This window comes from Dasypus novemcinctus, chromosome 1 (assembly GCF_030445035.2).
Source record: "Dasypus novemcinctus isolate mDasNov1 chromosome 1, mDasNov1.1.hap2, whole genome shotgun sequence".
Classification (NCBI taxonomy): Eukaryota; Metazoa; Chordata; class Mammalia; order Cingulata; family Dasypodidae; genus Dasypus; species Dasypus novemcinctus.
The window spans coordinates 62,001,005-62,018,571 of NC_080673.1; the positions used below are offsets into that span (position 1 = coordinate 62,001,005).

The window sequence follows — 17,567 nt, forward strand, 5'->3', positions numbered from 1 at the left end:
TAACATATTTAAATGTTCTTTTCTATTTTAAAAAAATCTCTAAATGAATGGAATATTATGTTTCTATCAATAAGACAATATTAGGTCAAGTATCAAGCATTTCTGAAAGATTAGATATGAAGAGAACTCCAAGGATAGTAAAAAGAATGAAAGCCAAGGAGAACACATACAACAAAGCAGGGGTTCTTAACAAGTGATCCGCAAGCTTGAATTGAAATTCAAAACAGCATTATTCTTCTGGGGAAGTGTTGGTGTGGGTGTGATTTATTTTTTAAATAATACACAGTATATTGTGGACTTAGTAAGGCATCCGTGGTTTTCACCTGACTGGCAAAGGGGTCCGTGGAACAAAAAAGGTTAAGAACCCCTGAACTAAAGTATCTTTTCAGTTTATGCACTGATCAATAACGGGCTTTGCTGATGGCTTACCTTATGTGATAATAGAAAATAATTGGCTCTAAAGTTTTAGTCAACCTCCAACATACTGCATTATTTCAGTTACTCCAATTATACAAAGTTTTAAACTGGGAAAACTCATCTTTGTTTAGAGGTCAGGACTGTGGTAACTATTGTGATAGTGACTGGAAGGTGGCAGAGCATTGATGTTTTGGGAGAGTAGTAATGCTTTGGTACCTATAATGTTTGGCTACTGATTACACTGGCATGCTCACTGTGAAATTGCTTGATTATGCATTTATGATATTTGTACTTTTTCTCTATGCATACTATACTAAAATCTTAAAAACAAAAGTACCTGAAAGACAGCAATGAATTACTATCTAGGAGACTTATTTCAATCACAAATCAAACAAAAGAATTGTACATTTGATCATGAGAAAATAGTGGAAATTTGAATAACTAGTCAATGATAGCAAGAAATTCATTTTTAAGGATTATTGTTCTTCTGTTTATGTGAAAAATAAACTTTAATAAACACATGCTGAAATGTTAAAGGCTGAAACATTACGATCTCTAGATTTACCTTTGAAAATCTGGGTGAAGGGGCAGATGTGTTAGAGTGTGGAAGGAACCATTTTTGCCAAGACTTGATAATTGTTTAAGTCAGGTGATAGAAAATATGAGGAGTTTAGTACACTATTTCTCTAATTTCATATATGCTTGAAAATTTTCATCATAAAAATGTTTTAAAATATCATTTGATAGAACTCAGTTTAGTATATTATATTTTTCTTATAAAAAAGATTTAAGTAAGTCAATTATTGAAATATATCTATCAGTACATACCTAGATATTTTTTGTATGGCTTCCAATGTAATCATTGGAAGTGTAATTCTCTAGAAATTAATTCTAATAAAAAATAAAATAATAGTCCAAAAGTCATTTTATCACTTAATTTGGTTTTCAACAAGCACCATACTGTCATGTTAATAGCTTCTAATAAAGAAAAAAGTAGCCATTAGTTAAATAAATTTATTCTTGTGGTTAAACATAATCACAGTCTGTTCTTTCTCTGGTAATTGATGGATACAAGTTGATTTAAAATATAGTGCCTTGATATGATGTATATATCTGCAAGTGTATCCACACAAATGAATCATGAAACATAGAAAATATATTCATAATCACTTGTTTAACTCAATGACTTAAAAGCTTTCATTGATAATTTAGATCAACACTGTAGAGAACATATACAGAAATTTTTCAAAAGTGTTTCAACTATCACCTCTTTAATCCTTACAGATAAAGGAAATGTATCTCTGGGAAAAAGAATGACAAGAGTTGCCTTGTCATTTAACATATATAATGTATGGATATGTTGTCATGTAATGCATCATTGTAGAATAAGAAATAAAACCCAAACCAATAAATTGTAACTTATACTTGGCTGCAAACGTTCCAACTTCCAATTTGTTTCCATTGAAGTACATTTCCATGTAATTACTTCTTGGGTTTGACTGTTTTTCAAATATCCTCTATCACTCTAATTGAAGTAGGTCAAATTTTGCTGTGATTAGATAGTCTTATCGGACCTCAATATAAAACTTCAAGGATTTTGTTATACTTTGGGAAATATTAAATTCACTCACATTATGCTCAATTTAGTCTTCATTCAATACTTAATTTTGGAAAGCAGCTATGCTCACCACTATACCACCAATGTGGCTCTATTACTTAATTTTGAACAATGAACTTCACATTCTGAAACTGTTCCCAAGATATATTATCTAAATGAGATTAATTTCTATAAAAGGAATTTCAGAAGACGCAGACTGACCCAATAAAAGTCTGGCACAGAGTATTGAACAATGTTTAATGATATTTATAAGCGATTGAGTTTGTAAATTCCAGACTTATATACAATATCTTTATAAATTAATGCATTTAAATATGAACCCATAAATCTTCGGTATGATAAGGCAGGAAAAAATTACCAAGCAGATATTCCTTTCCATTGAACAATTCTAATTTAATTTTTAATTGCTAATCTTCTTTTGTTAGACTCATATCATGGACAAAATGCTTATATAAGTTACTCCAATGTACAAAATAAAAAAGATGATGGAAATGATCTGTAATATAAAATGAGTTTTGTGAATAAGATTAATATGCCAAATGCTAACTCAATAAATGCAAAGAATGCATGAAACAATCTGCTTTAAAAATAAATGAAGGCTCACATACTAAAAGATTGTTAAATATCAAATAAACAAAACCATAACTTTTATCAATTGTCTCACTATGTAATTACAATATTGTATTTAACCAGGTATCTGTAAATTCACTTATGTACTAAGAACATTCTACATGGAAATCAAATAAGAAGAAAACAAGTGACTAAATTATAGGAAAATATATGTGTATCAGTGTTATGAAAAACATGAAGATGAGAGGTAAAGAATGAAAGCTGAGAGTAAATAAACTATGTAGGAGCAGGTAAGAAAGGGGAGTAGGCAAAATTTTTATATAAGAGTTAAGTAAAAGGAAATAAATTTAATTCCTCCTTAACATATGAACTTAGAACAAATCAAAAGAAGTTTAAAATCCAAAAGCTGAAAATATCAGTTATATTTTACAAAACACCCTGTTAGAATATGTTTCAATATTCTCAAAGAGTTCGAATTCTACTTCCCCTCTTAAAACTGTAGATACTAGCTAGAGGGAAATAAAGGCAATATAAAAGATTTTAGTAAATGGAAGAAAGAGAAAAACTTTGCCTGGAAATATCATCAAAAACTTTCTGAGTGCAGATGTGTACATAATAAACTTAAAATGACAACATTAGAGGAAATCTGAGTACTCTAAAAACAGCAATTCATCCATTCATTCCTTTTCATCACATAATTATTTAGTATTTACAAAATGTCATAGTTGGACAGCAAGTCTATCTATGCAAAGATAGTAATTGTATCAGGAATAAAACAGTAGAGGAGAAGCAGATTTTAGTAAAGCTAATAAATGATGAAAAAGTACTTGAAAATCACAGTAGTTAATAATCCACGTAAATATTGTGTTTAGAATATGAAGGCTGCATAAACCACAGGTTTAATAATCAAAATAAAATCTATTAGATTTGATGTCACATTAAAATGACACTTTAAACATTGCAGAATGGTATAAGGTATAAGGATATGCTCATAAAAGAAATTAAGGAAGCAGTTCTTCAACAAAGAGAATAAAAATTTCTTAGATATTAACTTCACCCAAAGGCACACATTTTAAATGACATGAGCTAAGTCACAGAGAAGCACCCATGTTTGAATAAATAAAAAATAAATTCTGTGTAGAGAAATTGCTAGTTGTGTGGATATAAAGTGAACTGTTCTGTTTCATATCTGCAACTCAATGATTGTTATTGCTTTCACTATAATTCATCTTAGTTGAGGTAGATCATTACTCAACAACTAAAGAAGAAACAAGATATTATAATATCTATTTAAGTAGAGTTCTAGGTAGGTGCCAGTCAACTGCTACATCAGTTAACTGCAGTAATAATATGACTTGTGGTTAGATTAACATTTTACAAAGACATAGAATAGAAGAAATCTCAGTGAACACAAAATTCTAACAATATATATATATAGAGAGAATATGAACTGAGGTTTATTTTTTTTTTCCTGATTCTATGTTGACATTTGTTTTCTGTTCAGTGAGTGGAGGTCAGTAAACTATTTTGATAATGAGAGATGTATGCTCAATTCCTCAAGAAAGAAATTCAATGGAAAAATAGAAATGTTAGGTGATTTTAAGGCCAGAGATTTGTCACAAAGAGATAAACCAATAGAGTGAAAAAATTGGGTTCACAAATCTAGATGTATACTTATAAAGAGTGAGAGAACAAAATATTCAGAAAAAGCAACTTAAAACACAGCACATCTCAGAAGAAATGAGAACAGAAATAAACATATCTACTAGAAGAGAAAGAAAAATTACTAAAAAAAATGTTCACTCAGAGAAGTATGAAACTATAAAGAGAAATGTTAAAAGGCCTTATAAAAAGTACTTATTTGTGGACTCTTTAACAGTTGCTAAGTTGATACTATATTTATTATATCATCCGAATATACAATAGCAAAGCAAACACTGCACAATGGTATGTGAACATGAAGGTAATGTGTACAAATAAGAAAAGTCCTTTTATTTTGAGTTGCATATATCCTTTTCCCATTCTATTGAATTCTACAACCTACGAAAACCCTCAGTGGGGAGACTGAGATGATGAACGATGGGAAGAGATGTTACTAAACAAAACATGTTCTACCATTCCTAGAAGAAACGCAAAACTAGAAGATGTAAAGAGCTCCACAGAAATAATATAGATGTCTAATAGAATTTTCAAAAGATGTAGTTAATGTATCATCAACATTTAAAAATAAATACAATGTTTCAAAGTTCTGACATCATTTCTTTTGTTATGATATGGATGAGGTAAATTGAAATTTCAAAAAAAGCTTACCAGTTGGCAAAAATAAAGTGAGATCAGGAGATAGAGTGGATTTTTGGCACACACAGACATTTATTCTAAATGAAGGCAGGTATGAACCACAACACTTTTCCATAGTCAGACCATTCTAGTTGCATGATTCTAGGAAAATTCCAGACTTAGAAATGTAAGTATCATTATGCCAATGCTTTTCTATCACTTTATTCCATATAATTTACTATTGCATGATTCTCTAAACAAAAAAGGATGTTCACAATTATATTTCAGATTAAATTTTATTGGTTAATTACCTTACTATTGTCTTCAATTCTTAGGGAATGATCATGTTAATTCACAAGACATCTATGCATATCCAAATAGTAATTGCTGTATCTTTAGTACTATATTGTTTATGTTATTTTGAAATGAACAGGACTCTAGTATGCTGGCAAATGAAACGTTCTGCTTTAGATGAAAAAATGTGGAGTTAAAATCATATGCAAGAATGATTTCAAAAATAATATTAAAGTATATTGTTTTAACACTGGGTTTTTTTCTAAATTATAGCTTTTCTCAATAACATCCTAAATTTAAATTAATTTTATGTTCTTTATTTACAGACTATCCAGATTTTTTTACAAGGAAATTAAAAGATGAAAATATTTTAAATAAGATGTCTATAATTCTAAAACAATTCTTGCATTTTTCATGATAAAAAATAAAATATTATTTCAAAACTCAAAAGAATAGTTTTTCTTATTTCATCTTAACATTATTGTTTAGTGTTAGAAAAAATTATCAATTTTAATTAAAAGTTAAAGTGATATTTTAGCATTTTCTTTATAACTCTAATAAAAACTAAAGCTGAAGCAAAGATAACATTCATTAACATTTTAAGGTAAATCTAAATACTGTAAATCTAAATCTAAACAGCCAGTCTATGTGTTTAAATTTCTTTCCTCAGTCTTTCAGTGTATTCCTTTGCTCCATATCAGAGAATTAAAAAACTACAACATTAAAACATGATATCATTTTCTATCATGTTATAAAAATGATAGAAATCATGTTCATAAAATTCTCATCACTAATTAGGGGAATATTTGAGATGTGTTCAATATTACTTATGATGAAAAAAGTTTTATTTCATTAAATGCAACATATATACATTTCAAGGGTCTTTTCCTACATATTAAAAAAAGGACATGTAATTATATTCAGGCATTAAAAAAAACTAAAGTACATGTTTTAATGATTGCATACACCTAGCATTGGTGTTGTTTGTTTACTTGTAGTTTTTAATTTTAACATTAGTAATAAAAGGTACAAAAATAAAAGTTCTTAGGTACAGAGAACGATCTCATTCATGTCATAAGTATATCACCAATTCCTTGTCATCATTTTATAAATGACAGTGGCAGCTGATTAGGCTATTGTAGAGCTTTACAAAAACAACAAAATATATAGCTACTTTTCTGAACATCAAAATGGACAATCTGTTTGGTATAAAACTAAATGAATGTTTAGCAAAAGAAAAACTGCTACCTCAATAATTATTTAAACATTCTGATTAAAAGCAAGTAATTAGCATCAATTTTTAGCTTCTTTAATTACATAAGGGACATGATTTTTAATTCTGAAGATGAGAATATTTCCATTCCTGATGTTAAATGATACGAATATTAACGAGTGTCACTATATGAATTTGGGGAGCAAGGTGGTCAGGAATGGTTTTGGTTTATAGTTTGCACTATTAAATTAACCATAAAATTGACTCTGCCCAATTTTAAAAAATGCCACAATGTCCTTTTAAAGATAATTATGGGAATCTAAGATGGCATTAAGCACTAGATGTTGAAAAAAATTAATTCAGGAATGATTAGAATTATAGAAAAACTAAGGACAATATATGCAAAAACAATGTAACAGTTTTTTCCTGCTAATTTTCCAGGTCACACTTCAACCCAAACCCTAAATTTTGAGTGCTGTGAGCTAGCTAAAACACACAAAGAAAAAGAAATTATTATCAAAAACTAATTTATTCTAGCACATATACCTGGACAAATTTGCAAATTAGATTTGCAAACAAATCCAATTGTTCTTGGTAAAGTAACAGCAGCAATCATCGACTTCTAGCAACATACATTACTGGTAGCAACTTCCATTAATTCTTGAAATCAGATTTCTAATTGGAATACTAGATTTTTAAAGATTAAAAACCTTTGCATTAAAATATATGCAGCATTAATATTTTAATCTTAAAATTATATTGACATTATTAAAATCAAAACAAAAAACTTAGTCAGTAGGGAGGAGACATTTGCAGACATTTACAATTTCAGTTCTTTATGTAATTTCCCCAAGAGCTGTACTAAGATCCAAAGAGGATGAACTGAAAACCTGTATTAGAAATAGGTTTTCCTGCTAATACATATTAAATAATATTTATATTTATTTAGAAGTTCAAATTTGAGTAACTTTAAATCATATGCCCTTTGAATTTATTGCCTAGAAATTATTGATAATGTATATCTATAATGTTATATTCTTTGTTTATGTGAAACAATAGTGAGAATATATTGAAAATTTTTGGAAAAGTTTGATTTTTGATTAATAAAATTTCAAATACAGAACTCATTTTGAGAGCAAAGCCTGCATTATAGTCCTCTTTATTAAGGAAATTAGATTTTAGGTTACTTTAAATAACGGTTGTTTGTCTATGTTAAACTTTGGGACTTTAACATCCAAATCACAACCTAGGTATTATGCTAAACATTGCTGTACTTTTCCTTAAGCATTTGTGCTCTCTTTGTATTTTATGACTTCAAAAAATAAAGCAAAACAAATATCGGTGATTTATAGGAAGACACGAGTATTTGGTTTTAAAATGCTGAAGTACTACATCATGTTAGGGTAATGGCATTTCTAAATAATTTGGAAAGTTGCACACAATCCTTCATGAAAAACAAAAGCCCAACCAAAAACACAAATTTTTCATCATCATTGGTATAACAATGTATGCATCTGATGAAAGACCAACTCCTATAATCATACACAAACTTGTCTATTATTATCTAGCAATCATGGTCTGAGTGCACTCAACCCATGCCTTTGACCTTAACCATTCATAAGACCTGAAATATATGTTTTTTTAGTTTTTTTTTTTTAATTTTAAGTGTTTTCTTGTTTTTAACTCCCATGTCAACAATTAAAAAAAAAAAAGCTACAGCTAAAATCTACCTCATCTTTTGTTTTAGGATTTTGTTCCCATGCCATTTTTTCACACTGGAAGATGAAAGTGAAAGAAAAAAACATACCATGTACCATGAATTTGCTATACAAATAGAAGTAATCTTTTGATTGAGATGTTATATTTCATCTTTATCAAATATTATTTTATGTGGCCTGACCTTGAATTTTCAGTAGTATTTTATCCATCACCTTAAAGGAAAGACTTCCTCTGTAGCAAAGAATAAATGGTATAATTTAAAATCCTCAAATTAAATATACTACCAAATCTCAGATAATATTTATTGTTCCCAGTAGTTGTAGGAAATAATTCGTCTAAAGAATATGATCCCAGTATTGAAAGAGCTGCGTACCATCACGAATGACTTAATGTTAGTTAATTTTTTAATGTATGTTAATATTTTATTACTTAAATGAAAAACATTCCTTTTGACATATTTATATCACACAGTTCCTTTAATTCTGAGCAGAGATCTGAATCCATATCAACATATTACTAAATTATGTTGAATGACCAAAATGACACCTGTCCTGCTTTCTAGATTGTGCCTAAGGTGTTTAATGTCACTATGGTAAAAGGATGATTAGATGATAATGTTGGGCTCCATAAGAAAGTGAGATCTCTAATGAGATTCAAATGTCAAGAGAAAAGTTCTTCTGCCATAATTCAGATGAAATGCAAGCAAGAGAGCAATATTCAAAGGAAATTTGAGGAGCATTTGAAAATGTTTTCTTCAACAAAAGCAAAAGTCATGTTTTCATTTTTGTTAACAGTAATGTCCTAACACCACAAATCTGTCTCCTGCTAAGTATGTTTTAAGTGCTGTCTGAATTCAAGAGTCAGTATATCCATTGTTTCTGAAAACACCCTGAACTAGGGTTTTGCTAAGAATTGAGCGCTGAATGTCATTTCCTCAAAGAGAATACTTTTATACAGCCTTTTGTGTAATACTTACTCAAATATGGTGGTTTGTAAGGCGCTCGTGTATTAGACAGCAGTCCATCCAGCTCCTTCCTCTCCAGGGTACTATGAAGGGCCTTCTCTTTGCCAAAGGTGGAGAAGGACCGCTCTGCCCCAGGCTGGGCTTCTGGAGTTTCAAACACTTCAGTGTCTGGAACAGAGTCCATGCCGGGAACATGCAGATTGCTGCGGTAATCAGCAGCCTGACGTCCATCAGAAGGGACAAAAGAAGGCATCCAGCACCGATCTGAGTGGCCCAATGCTTTACATTCCTCAGTACAGTTGGAGAAGAGATCCATACCTATAGGCAGAAGAAAGAAACTACTGATGTAGGCTTCAGCCATATGACCAACTACGTTAGGGATGAAAGATTATGAATAACTTAAAGAGGGATGGTTGAAGGTGTCTTAACAAATCTTTCTTGCCTTAACCTGACAGAAACCAACAGTCTCTTTATATCATTTCATGCGTCACTTTAAAAAGAGAAAACGACCTGCAAATGTAAAGAGTAAGATTCTTCGGGCAAACTGACCTCTCAAATAGGTATTTCTAAACTACTCAAGGTTTTGAAAAGAAATGTTAGAAGTAAATCATTCAAATAGCTAAGACGGGGTGAGTAGAAGAAGAATGAATATTTTCACAGTCTCTTCTGAAGTTTGTAACAGAGAAATGACCGAGTGTAAGACCTTCCATAATCCATAACAATAAGTCTACTGACATTTTCTTTCACAGAGACAAAAATAAAAGAAATATGCCAAGCACTAGAAATGATATTTAGATTATGAAATCTGAACATGAAACAGAAAGTAAAACAGCAGAAATATGACATACATATAGATAAACAGGTAAATAGCAAGAATGAAACAAGATCCCATGCATAGAGAAGAGCAGGCTTTCACATGTACCTAGGAAATGACTTCCTAAAAGGAATTTCTCAATGATACTCTGGTAGTTCACATTACTACAAACCACTTATCATTTACCATCTTAGACAAACTCAGAACAAATGACTGTGATTAGTGAAACCAAGGTAGCCAAGCACAGCATGAGTCAGCTGCAGATACTATTGACAAATACCTTATTACTTGTTCTATATTGGAAAACACTTGTCCTGGTCAACACAGAACTGTTAGCTTAACACATCCTCTAATACCAAGAATTGAAATGACAACCTCAAATTCCATTGTCTTCCTTAGATTGACAAGAATACTAAATATTATCTGGTTATGACTCAAGCAAACTCATTCAATGTCTTAAAGAAAGCTTAATTTTTAGCATTATAAAATACAGATATTGGTTTTTATATTTAGTACTATAAACAAAACACAAAAGCAGAAATAGCATTTTATTATTTTTCAAAACATAGTAACACATTTATTGAATACGTTTTAGAACAAGTCATTTGAAATAACCAAAGTATGATTTGTCTACACAGAAGAAACTTTCAAATGCATGGCTAGTCTGGTAAACCTAGGGAATTTTTTTAACAGAGTAAAATTTATTTAATGAGCATATTTGATTGTTTATTCTATAAATATCATGAATGAGTTAAGCTCTTGAGAATTTTTTAAAAATTCCTAAGTATTCTATTATACACAGATTTATGTGCATGTGTTTATCTCTATCATCTATTTATCTATCTACCTACCTATCTATTTATCAATCTCTGCATATATAAAATGAAGAAAGTACTATTTCATAATTATGAACACTCGATATTATTCACAATATTTTGGAGTTAAGAACAGTTAATTAGGTAAATTATTTTTAAAGAAAATAATAAGTTTCTTATCATATATTAATCTCTCTTTATAATGACATTTTACCTTAAATTAAACTATGTGTAATCCAAGTCTGACTTTGATTATAGCATTCCACTGATAATTGTCATGAACAAACCTGGAAATAAATTACTGATCAGTGAACTGTTGAGGAATGTAAACCGCGATCTAAAGCTGAATTAAGTAAACCTGATAGATACTTACTTACTAGATAGGAAGATGTTATAGAAACAGAGAGAGATTTGCATTTTGACATAATGTTATATAAAAGTTATTTCGAGTGATGGGGGATGGCTCTTTTAATAGATGAAAATACCTTTACTGTTAAAATCATGAAAAATAATTTATTTTTAAAACTAAATTTAAGTTACCTTAAATTTGAAGAGTTGATAGAATTGCATCCAAGTATTAAGATAGAATTGTTTTATTAATTCTTCCTAAAGATGGACATGGATGCAAAATTTGGAACTAACAAAATTTATCTTTACCTGAACGACTGATATAACTTTTAATATATCACATAAAACCATACCCAATCTTTCACATCATTTTCAGCACCTATGCCCAAGTATCCTTCTAATTTTGAATATAGTAATTTCATAAAAAAGTTTAATAAACTTGTAGTTCAACATTAATATTGAGATTTTTTTAAATTTTGTTAGAGGGTAATTTTAGGAGAATTTATTTTTATGGATAGTTTGTACGCAATTATGCCCATTTTCTTTTCTTGTAAGTGTATGATTTTCTGCCACTCAATTATTAGAAGGTAGTTAAAAATCCCCTTAAATAATATAACAAAGCTCATGTGAGCTGAGAATCTGTATTGGAAAAATATATCATTTGTATACCAAGAAAAGGGAGAAATATAAAGATTCTTTACTGGGAGAATAGTGTCACTTGACAGAAATTTTTAAAAACTTGTAAAAAATGTTCTTAAATTTACTTAAAGTGTAAATCCTATAGTAATAATATATATTTTTATATAAATAGAATGAAAAGGTGGCTGAAATTGTGTTTGAATATGTTTCACCAGTTTTCTCAATAAAAAGTATGTCTATTTTTCATGAGGAAAATATCAGATATATCAAAGAATATAAAAAAGCAAATAGTATAAATAGGAAACCAATAGATGTCTAATAAGCAACAGAAAAATTATTAAAAACGGATTTTAAAAAATTTTGCCTGTCTTTTACATACATATTTTGAAAATAAAATAAATTTATCCCATTACCTGTCCTTGGTTCTGGGAGCCATTATATGATAACAATGTTTTATCTTTTGTAATTTATCACTAACTTAACTAAATATATTATTTTACCTACCAAATAAGTGGAAATATATTCACATAAGTGGAAATATATATTTTGTGGTGATACATGATTACATGATAACCAGAAATGCCAGGTATTTCAGTATATGAGACATAAAAAAATGTACATTTTCATGTTGCTACTAGAATTTTTAATGGCTCAAATTGAAGGCTCAAGAAAAATTAAGTTTAAGTTGAAATTTTTTTCATTCATTCAAATATTCATACTTTAGAATCTATGAGATTTATATAGCAGAAAAACAAAGGCTAGACATCATTTCTGAAATTTTGGTAATTTCTAGGATATGTTTCAGCATATATATTTTTCTAGTAATCTCTTTTCCTAGTTATTTATTTTTCCACTTCTCAGAAATAATCTTTCCTGTAAGACATGACAGCTGATGTGATAGACTGACTACGCAAAGAAATATTTAGACAAATTTTAAAATACATATTTTCAACCAGCAAGTAACTTGTCCTTTATAAGCAGAGAAAATTGATATTATGACTGATAAATTGTTGTTTCCAAAAAATTAGAATTTTATTTGATTTGTGCCATTTTTGAAGAATATAGTATGAAATTATGTGTCCATTTTTCCTTATGCAGCACAACCTTATAAAAATGCTTCTTTCTTCCCAAAGATGATAAATAAACTTAAAAAGAAACCATCACTTACCATTTTCAAAGGAAATTTCCAGTGTTTATTTTAATTACTTAACACTGGACCACTATGAGATAATAATTATAAGTCAAAAAGGAAAATAGAATTTGAGGGCCAGAAAACTAGCATCATTCACTCTGAAAAGACTGAAACATACACATCAAAATTTTTGTCCTGTCATCTTTCAAAATACTTGTATTTTTCTCTATTTTCTCTAAGTATTTTGTTTTATATTTTTTTCTAATTATATATCTCCTCACATTATAAAACTGTATTTCAGAAATTCACCAGAAATCTGAAGTTTTTCAAGCACTCCTGTTACTCTATTCATAAACCTAGAAGCTAATTTGCCAACATCTAAATTCTTATAGAAGTTAGGAGACTTGCATTTTATAATGAACCAGGAATTTTCTTATATGTATTGTAATAGTTCAATCCCTGAATACATTCCATGATATATTTTATTTACTAGTTTGATAATATAGGCAATTCATTTCAGTTTATTACTTAATTTATAGCCAAATTTTAACCATGTATGATGTATAAATATCATAATACCCAAAAATAATACCATGCTTAAGAATATACAGCTAGCAATGCCTTATCAGTATTCTAAGTTAAAAAAAAAATAACCTGTTACTACAGTAGAATGGTTTTCAAATTTTGAACAACAGCAAAATAAACAAAATTGGAATTATTTTTCTTTAAAGTCTACTTTGATTTTCTTGGTCTTTTAAGCAGTTTTTCATCTTGTAATGACTTATGCATATATTTACCAATCTCATTGGACTTCTGCCATATCTAACCAGTATATCATTAATAGTATGCTGATAGAAACGGAAACACCTTGACAGTGTTATAGAAAGAAAGTGCCACAGAGGAGTGCTCAAGCTGAAGAATTTCACACATGGAGCCAGGTGCAGTGGAAAGCTAGAAAAGCTTATGTGACTCTCTCTGCAGCTGCCTCAGTGTTTAAAGCTCTTCTATGAACAAGATTGTTAACTGCAAATGGTTTAGGAAAAAAGAAAACAAGAAGGGGGAAAAAAGGAAAGAAAGAAAAGAGAAAACTATTCATAGAATAAAGAGATGGCATATCTAATAAACAAATACAAGTAATCTTGACCAAGAAAATACAAGTGGGAACAAAAAAAAAAAAATTAAGCTTAAATAGACAAAGCACTAAACTGAATAGCATATATTATGTAATATGGAAGGAGGTATAAACTGAAAGAGAACATTCAAAATCTGTATCTATATCTTTCCAGTATTTTTCCTTTGAAAATATTTTTCCCTAAAACCTAACTGAAAGAAACCTCATAATTATCATGAAATTTGTTTTTCTATCCTAAAAGAGAATAAGATGTGCTAAGAACAATATTTCGTTAATTTTGTAGATTTGGAAGATAATTACTACCTGACCTTATAAAGAAATAAAACAGAAGTTGTACATATTTATATGAAATGGACTTGACTTTTTGGAAATATTCTAACTACTTAGTGTGAGGTTTAGAATATATAACATCAGTATGGACTGAAGAAGTCATTAAATACATTTTAATTCTCTGCATTTAAGGTTTTTGTACTTAAAAAGAAAGCACTTTAAAATAATTTTATGATAAAATTAGACATATTAAATCTGATTGCAGTTCAACACACAAAGGTGCAATTACTCCTTAATATAAGTGTGTTATTCATTCTTAAAAGAACTCTTATTGTGCCCAGTATGTTGTGGCTGCTCTGTAACTGCTAATGAAATACATAAAGGATTGGTAATTCTGTAATACTTTGATATTTTAAGAATTTAAAGATAAGAAAGATTTGCCATTTTGATATATAAAAATAAAATGTGCCTTGCTTTAAGAAAAGGTTTTCTAGAAGAACACCTCTTATGCATTTTAATATTCTTCTAAATGCTCTGACTTCTCAAATAATTTGAAAGAAATATTACTAGGATGGTAACTCTGCCTGCTTGTAAAAGAAAACAGCTACTAGGAAGTTGCACTGATAAGAATATATTCCCATCTATCTTTCAAATTTAGCCCCTTTTGCAGATGTTTATTCATTTCTTTCTTTGGTTAGGTTACTATGGCTCGTTATAACTGAGGGACTAAACTAAGTGAAATGTTCATTGAGATTGGAATGCTACAGAAAAACAAAGGGGACCGTGGCAAGGAATAAAATGCATCTAAGGAAATATGCAACAGATACATTATTTTTTATATTAAACTTTTTTTTTTAATCCCAAGGCCGACTGCTAAATTCAAAACTCTGAGAAAAAGAATAGGAATGAGGAATTCTAAATGTATAGCTTTTTAAAGATAACAATAAATCATATGCCATATATAGGCCATAAATGAAAGAGACTTTGTACTCAAATATAAACTTCTGGCAAGATCTGGTTTGTTGTCAGGTTCCCATACACTAAATAGATGCTCTGTTCACTTAGCGTGAAGGCCCGCAAGGGGCAGGGACCTCCGGGGATTCTTGGCAGTTCTCAAGTCTCATCAGGTCTGCATATTAATGACTTGCAGCAATATAAAGAGACCCTTGAGCAGCCCTTTCCCCCTTCCTCCTGCCTGGATTTCCCAAGGCTGAGGGCAGACATAGACCCAGTACACATTAGCCAAGTGAGAAGCTTGAAGCAAAAACTGCTGCCAGGCGACCAAGGGGTGTACACTGCCCTTTGACACTCTGTCTTAGCACCGATCAGTGGTCCACCAATTATGTTAAGGAATGGGTACTCCTGAGCAGCAACCGTACCTTGAAAGTGAGGGCCCTGGCAATCTATGATTATGTCACTAACCAAAATAAAGGTTGAATCTCAAGCAAGGAAATTAAAGTCAGATACAATCTAATGATGGATACTTTTAGAAGTTAAAATAGCTGACTTGTCATTCCATTTCCTTCACAGAACACAAACTAATTTGAAAATGAAAAAGAAAAAAAAAAACAAAAAAAGAACCCACGTTTTACTCCTTTTATGTGATTTTTTTTAGTACTAGTTACAAGGAACCTATAAAACTTAAAGGTCAAAGTTAAGTAAAATAAAATAAGTTTAAAAGATGAATAAAATAAGAAAATACATGTCATATTGCATCTACTATCTGTAAATATCATTAAGCACACATACAAATACAGAATTCAACTTTTGGCAGGTCATGGACCCTGTTGAAAACATGAGGAAACTGAGGACCTTTCAGAAAATACACATTATCACATATTTCCTTCTGCAATGAAGCCCAAGGACCCAACATTAGAAGCACTGTTTTCAACCTATTCATGACTTTTAATCAACACCCCTTCTCTCATTCTGTGCAATACTTGATGGAATGCAAAATGCATTGCTCTGGAAAGCAAGTGATTTGAATCCTAGTCCCCAATCATCCATTTATTCTCTTGTGACCTTGTACAGGTCAATCAGTTCCATTCATCTCAGTTACCTCATCTACAAACCAGGATAATAGTACCTGAATTGATTAGTGACTATGAAAAAACCACATGAAAGCTTTATGGCTCTTTGTATGCAATATACGTACATTAAATAATAATATTACAGAAGGAAGAAATATTTCATATTCTACCATATTCCACAATGAATTTCTAACTTTAATTCTCCAAAGAAGGACAATTAAAATTTTAATCCCCTTTTAGCACACAATTATCAACATTGGATACTGCCATCCTTCCAAGAGCTACTTTACAGAAACTTTACAGAAAATTACCTGGACATCATCGTCATCATATATATATATTATATATATATAATATATATATATATTTAACTACAAAAGTCAGCATTTCATTGCCCTGTCAATACACTTACCAGCTGACTGGCCGCGATTGGTGGCATCATGATCACTATCTCCCTGTTCACTGTCTCCATGACCACTGTCCTTAGAACTTACTATGTCAGCTTCCTGGAATGCAGAACTAGAAGTACAAAATGTGAATATTAGAATTTTAAAAGGTGAAAAGAAAAACATTCTTCTGCCACCACATGGTCACAGATGGTTCTGCAGTCTTATAGATCTCTCAGCTTTGTTAGTGCATTGAGCTAGTTTTAATAACCAAAGCATGACTTTTAAAATGGGGAGCATTAGCAGTCTGTTTGAGCCCTTAAGGCACATTATTCTGTGATTGGAGGTAATAATTGGTTTATATGATTTTCATTAAACATAGATGTAAATATACATCCAGAACAGTAACACTATTGGAAGCAGTGTAAGAACAAAATATTCAAATATATTTACTAATTTGTATATGAGTGAACCCATTTTTTTAATGTATTGTCTAGGAAATATAACCAGTATTATGTCTTGTAGTCAGAACTACTTTATGAATTTTATATTTTAATATCTAAAAATATACCTACTTCCTACTTTACAAGGTAGTTAAATATCCATATGTCACCTAGGGAGAAATAAAAGAGTCCATACCTGTTAACTCGACGAGGTCTGTCAACTAGATAGCTGAGCTCTGCTCGCTGGTGTTTAGTCTAGGGAAAAAAAATAGATAAATCAAGAGTATTTGAATGCTAAGAGTTTGAATAATAGTCTGCTTTTGAGAATAAGTACTATTTCTAGTTTAAGCAGTTGTGTATGTTTTTATGAATTTCTAAGCTCTCCTAAGTAACTTAATGGTTGCTGGCTAAGGGCGGTGAAAATGCAGACATCAATAAAGAAACTAGAATCTGTATTTCAGTTAGTTGTAAAGGGAAAAAAAACCA

General features: G+C 30.1%; 1 protein-coding gene across 4 annotated transcripts in view; it reads right to left on the reverse strand.

The window, feature by feature from the left end:
• Nucleotides 1–17,567, reverse strand: part of PCDH10 (protocadherin 10) — a 101,112-nt gene that overhangs the window by 78,712 nt on the left and 4,833 nt on the right. For all 4 annotated transcript variants that reach the window (XR_009184161.1, XR_009184136.1, XM_058290463.1 and 1 more), the window contains exons 2-4: nucleotides 17,278–17,336; nucleotides 16,665–16,771; nucleotides 9,085–9,390 (exon numbers count right to left, since the gene is read on the reverse strand). Coding sequence is in view for 2 of the 4 variants with exons in the window: in XM_058290463.1 (XP_058146446.1) it covers nucleotides 9,085–9,390; nucleotides 16,665–16,771; nucleotides 17,278–17,336 (472 nt within the window). In the remaining 2 variants the exon portion in view is untranslated. The remainder of the gene's footprint in view (nucleotides 1–9,084; nucleotides 9,391–16,664; nucleotides 16,772–17,277; nucleotides 17,337–17,567) is intronic.